Source organism: Grampus griseus, assembly GCF_964374135.1.
Source record: "Grampus griseus genome assembly, chromosome: 16".
Classification (NCBI taxonomy): Eukaryota; Metazoa; Chordata; class Mammalia; order Artiodactyla; family Delphinidae; genus Grampus; species Grampus griseus.
This window is the reverse complement of record NC_139010.1, coordinates 14,403,852-14,409,851: the sequence shown is the minus strand read 5'-3', so window position 1 is coordinate 14,409,851 and position 6,000 is coordinate 14,403,852. Positions and strand designations below refer to the sequence as shown.

The 6,000-nt window shown below is 41.7% G+C and overlaps 1 protein-coding gene across 4 annotated transcripts in view; it reads left to right on the top strand.

Annotated features, from left to right (window-relative positions):
* Positions 1-206: 206 nt before the first annotated feature.
* Positions 207-6,000, top strand: part of FAM13C (family with sequence similarity 13 member C) — a 132,904-nt gene continuing 127,110 nt past the window's right edge. For 2 of the 4 annotated variants that reach the window (XM_082674163.1, XM_082674162.1), the window contains exon 1: positions 426-560. In XM_082674163.1, the coding sequence (XP_082530289.1) occupies positions 499-560 (62 nt within the window). In that variant the 5' untranslated portion in view covers positions 426-498. Of the gene's footprint in view, positions 220-330; positions 385-425; positions 561-6,000 lie in introns of those variants that run through there. The other 2 variants (XM_082674165.1, XM_082674164.1) reach the window with 2 other exon arrangements.

Here is a 6,000-nt window from a genome sequence, read left to right as displayed (position 1 = left end):
CTTTTTCTGAACGGTTTCTGAATCTCTGCGAGCCTCCATCCCTAGAGGGAGGTAGCTCTGTAAAACTGGTAGAAGACGTCTGGAAGAAAGCAAGTCGCCCGCGGATTTCAGCACCTAGGCAGAAACAGTCAGCCTTTCCCGGGGGTGGCGGGCACCGGGAGGCCCGGATTAAACTCGGCGCCCGGCTGGCGAGATTGGGGTCGTGCGGTCACGCTCCAGGTGCTCCTCGAGGGGGTCCCGGGCTCCCGGGGTCCCGGCCCCGCCGCCGCGCCCCGCCCAGCTCTGTCCCCGCAGCCTCGCGGGCTGCCGGGCTTTGTGGTTCGCCCGTGCGGCCGGGCCCCTGCTGGGGGTGTCGTTACGAGCATGTGCAGACAGCAGCCCAAGGTAGAGCGAGTGTGCCGGGGAGCCCTGAGACTTGCCTTGCAATGCCATGTTTGTGTATGTGCTCTAACTCCCGGAGAGCAATCAGGGAGACGGCTCCCCGGCCGGACTTGGCTGATGTTTTCTTGTTTCTGTTTCAGCCTTCAGGATAATTCCTTCAGCAGCACCGCTGTAACAGAGTAAGTGCTTTTTGTCACTAAAATAAGATTTGCATGCCTTTCTCAGGAAGCAACTATCGGGAAGGTATCCTCTACCGTTTCCAGCCGCTCTGGGTACTAGATGCATTGTCTCCTGTAATCTGGGGTTGTGAAGACCGCGAGATGTGGGGACTGATGGGGCCCAGAAATCTTTACAGGTTGAAATCAGTCTTTTAGCAACTACGGGAGAGTGATTAAAACAAACTGATGGCCTGTGGGAGCTCAGTGCTCCAAAATACGTGTTCTTGGAGTTCAGATTTTTTAAAAAAATAAATCTCTCTGACATGTCAGTAGGAAAGCTTTGTTTTATTTTGCCAACGCTGGTGTCTGTTTTCATGGAGCATGCTGTGTACATTTACGGCAAATAGGAGATGGATGTGAAATGAGTTGGATTCCAGCATGTGATAAATAGGCTAAACTTAGTCTCACCCTCTGCTGTGTACAGACTTTTAAGACACAGTAGAGTAAACTTTTCTTGCATGCCCTTTGTCAATTTTGTCTTCTGCCCTCAGAGATCTGGCTATAGGAGGAATGCGTTATCTAGTCTCATGGTTAAAGCTTTCGATTGGGACGACTAACACCGTTCAAACATGGAATGAAGGAGTGAATATTTTACTCAAGGCCAGCATGCGTGGTATTTTTTTATTAGATATTTATAGTTTGTGGTTTTAATTCTTGTCATCCCTTCCTTAATATGTTTTTCTAATACTATGTTATATGTATATGTTAAAAATTAACAGGTAGTATATTATGCTAATACTATATGTCACTGATATATAATTTACATATATCCATATATGTATGAAATGTCTATACTTTATTTAGTAGTCTTTCTCTAGGCTAACTCATTATGTTTACTTCCAGGACCTTATGATAGAAGTCACTCTAAACATTTTTTCAGGAAAAAGGGGGTATAAGGTTGTATACTCAACTACATTTAAAAACGCTGCATCAAAAAAAGTTTGATACAGAAGTCCCGGTAACTTGGGAGTTATTTTCTAAAGTTCCCTAAAAGGCAAATAAATTATGTGAGTTTCAAGTCACTGTCACAATGACTGGGTGATGGAGGGCTGCAGGGCTTCCCGGGCCCTCTTGTTTTTCACATTCCTTTGTTTCTCTGTTTGGATATGCTGCTCTCTCAGTGTTGAGCTTTGGCCTCACTTAAGTTTAGTTACTTTTTTTTTAAAAAAAGGCCCAGGGTTGATTTTAGAAGATCCAATGTAGAATACTCATTGGGACCTGCTGTGTCCCCTTAATGAGACTGCTTGGTAATGGTGCTGCAGCTTTGCTTTTCTAAAAGCCTAAGAGTGGGGAGAGATGCAGGCCAAAGCATGCAGGCCAAAGATGAGGCTGTGACTCCCTGGTTCAGGTGCACAGGTATTGCTTTCCTCCTTGTGCTGTGCTTACAGCACCAGATGCTTTCTGGGCCTGAGTCTCAGGACCCCTGTGTGGCTGAATCCCCAGAGTCAGCCATAGGCATCGCAGCTTCAAAATGGAGTCACTTAATTCTAGATTTCACATGGACAGTTTTTTAAAAATTGGCTTTATAGTTAAATGCTGGGGAAAGTCTGGTACCTTGTCTTTGGACACTCCCCAAGGAGTTCTGATTGCATAAGGTCCTGTTGTTGTTTTCACAGAAGTGACAGTGATTTATTTTAAAAGGCACTGAGTGACAATGGGAATGCCATCTGGCTAATCTAAAAACCTGAGGAGAACATTTGAAGCATACTAAATCTTCATAGGTGTAACAGTACAGACGAGGGTCATTTAAAGCTAGTCATCCTATATTATAGTATCTTCTCCTCCCCTCAGTAATATGAACCGTTTTCCGTGGTTCTCTGGGCATGACCCTAAAGTCAGCAGGACCAGGATGCACTACACTGAGACAAAGAAGTAGCATGTAATCAGTAAATGTTCACGTCTGGTCTCGGCATGCACAGAGGAGGCGCTTGCCTCTCTTACATGTTTTAGATACGAGAAAACGTCCCCTTTCTCCTATCCTCACCTCACTCCTACTTCCTCCTACCCACATGTACTTATCTTTTTTAGTGCCTGAAATTCTACCTAGAGATGATTTTGTTTTTGGATGAAGAACTCTGGTGGCGACCCTTATTAAAATGGAAATTAAAAAGTCTGTGCACCTGGGAGGTGGATTCAAATTGTCATTAATACTTTAATATAAATTATGTTAGCAGCTAGTCTAACCTAAGAGGGTTCTGCTTTGCCAGCTGGGGGTCTTATAAGAGTCAAGGTGAAGGGGAATTGGGAGGGACTCAGGGATGTATTTTATGCTTTTCTCAGTTTCTCCCATGCCTGGCCCTGTCTGTGCAGCTCTGGACCAGTTCAATTTCTTTTGCTACCCAAATTCTTCTGAGATCAGAATGGCCTTGGCCTTGGCCTTCTCTTCTGTATCTGCAGCGCCCTTTCATCTGTTATTTTTCCATGGTCATTTCCTCTGTTGCCCTGGCTAACCTGTTATTTGAAATGAAGCCTGCCCAGCAATGAATTCTGCAACAAATTAGTTATCATGCAAAGCAGTAATTCTCAAAACCAACTGATTATCAGTATCAACTGGGGAAGGGAATGGGGGCTTGTGAAAAATCCAGCTTCCCAGGCTTTATTCCCAAGTGGGAACCTAGAAGTGAGTGATTATGTTGGAGTCAGCCCACTTGCTGGTCTGGGTTTTTAAACCTTTAGGTCAGTGTTGAACTGTTCAGAAGCATACTAGTTATGTGGGGAGAGGGCAGAAAAACTCGCATTCCTGGGCTCCACCCCCAGAGAGTTGATCTAGTGGGGCTGCGGGTGGGGATGAGGCTGGAACTTGCTATTTTTTTTTCCATTTTTTAAATTAATTTATTTTTAAAAATTGAAGTATAGTTGATTTACAGTGTTGTGTTAATTTCTGCTGTACAGCAAAGTGATTCAGTTATATATACACACACACACACACACACACACACACACACACACACACACACATATACACATTCTTTTTTATATTCTTTTCCATTATGGTTTATCCCAGGATATTGCATATAGTGGAACCTGTATTTTAATCAGACACACTTTGAGAAATCCCACAGGATTGCAGGCTATACCCCTGCAACTGTGCCTTCAAGGGACATGGTACTGCAGGGAATAGAAGTCCCCTTCCGGGTACAACTACAGTTTATCTACTCACCAGACTGAGATCTCTCTTCTTATTTACTTCAAGACAAAAAAGAGAACCTCTCATGGGTACTTCTTACTCCACCATTATCCTAAGAAACAAGTCTTTCTCTCTCTTGTGAACCCCTGGGAACGTAGACTGAAGAGACTGTTCAGTGGGCTTAGTGTGGTGGAGCAGAAGTGACACAGGCATCACTGCTTTACGCCTCGGAATCCTGGGAAATTCCTCAGCCCCTGTGTGAAGGTAATTCACACCATTGTCAGGCTTAATTGAGATCATATGAAAGAGAAGGTGAACTATAAAGTACCATCTAACTTTTTCTTGTTTGTGGTTGATAGAGGAAGCAAAAGTCCAAATAGAAGAGTTACGACCCTGAGCATTTCACAAAGAAATGAGGGCAAGGACAAATTATCCATGTATTGTCTGGGCAACAACAAATTAAGAACTCTGGGAACTTAGAATCTAGTTGATGAGAACCTCAAAGGAAGTCAGTTAATAGAGGTGTCTTCACATTTTTTACTGTGAACAACAATAAACACATTTTATGTTGCAGTCCAGCACAAATGTATAGATATGGTTTATTTAAACAAGTTTCGTGAAATAACACTTAACCCTCACTATACTGACATTTTCTATTCTGTTTCTCTACCAATAGTAACAACAAAATGCCGGTAGCTGCTCTCTAATATCAGGACCTCCTAATAGGTCACAATTTATAGTTTGAAAAAGTTTGTACTAGAAGATGCCTGGTTTTGATAATTTACAAAGAACATCATTAAAGGGTTGGTCTTTAAATTCTTTTATTGGAATAACATGTAGGAAGAGAATCTCATGCCCAAGACCAGTTGGACACTTGATCTGAGTTGATTTTTTTTCCAGGAGTAGGAATATTTGGATATGGGTTCCCAGTGTGGAATCCAGTTTTATAATTGGGCCAGTATTGTGCATTTGCCGGGGGCTCCTGGGTGAGGAATCAGTAGAACAATCAGAAAGATGTTAATTGAGTAGAGCTTGATGGTCTTCATCAAAGCAAATGGAAATTGAACTAAAAGAGCTTGCATATGTGTGCCACGGAAGCCATAAGGAGATCTATTTCATCGCTATGTCTGCAAGCTAGGAATTGTGTTTTCTTGAGTGATGACTGGAGTTGTTCAGTAGTCCTTAAAATCGGATCAGCTAATTAGGTCTGGCTTCAGATTTGAGAAAGCATCTGCAACTTTGTATGTTCTGGTGCCGATTTCTTATTTTTAACTAATTGTACTTTGGGAAGAAAAATTAATAAATCAAATGAGGAGGAGAAAAAATAGTTCTTGCCAAATTCCCAAACAATAGGTATTGTTGAGCTGTAAGGTTGAAACTCTGTTTGAACCCTAGTTCTTTGGAAGCAACAATTCTAGATTTCTGTTCTTCATTGGCTTTTCTACTTAGCTAGGTTGTTTTTATTGGGAAACATTTTTATTCATTATACAGCTCCGATGATCTATTACAGTAAATGCCTCTAATGGAGGAGAACAAGACAACGTTTAGGAATTTAATTGTTGTTTTCCATGAGATGGACAAAGTGGGTTATTGAGAGTCAAAAAAAAAAAAATGGGAAAGCAAGGAAATTGAGTTCATTTTGTTAAGGAGAGCATTTTGTTAAGTCGATGCATTTTTTTTCCCCAGCTGCCAGCAGGTAAAGAGGGTTAGAGTCTGTTAGGTTAGAGCCTTTGTTTAATTCATTACAAAACCATAATTTAAAAGGGATAGTAAGGGAAGAGGACTGAAGCTTTCATCAGTTTGTTTTGTGGGTAAATTATACACCACTGCTGGTAAGGAATATTTTAAATTTCTAAAAGATTTCATGTAGTATAAATACTGTATTATGGTTATATCTATGTATGTAGATATTTATTTATTTATGTCTACTCATTACATTGGGACTCTGTCAGAGCAGGGTCTAGGTCTTTCTCAACTTTCTGTCCTTTAGCAGTAGTGCTACTCAAAGTGTTGTTCACAAATTGTAACTTGTCTGAGACAAGAACAGTACAGAAATAGGGAGTATGCCTTTAATAACTTTTATAGGAATTTGATATTCCTGCGACCTTTTTACCAAATTATCTCTCCACAGTGGATTGGAAATAGAAAACCAACTGGTCAATCGTGAATCCCAAAGTTTGAGAAGCACAGCTCCAATGCCTAAGGCAGTACTTGGAAGGCAGCAAGTGCTCAATAAATGCTTGTTCAATTATTCCAGGGAACAGACTTGCTGAG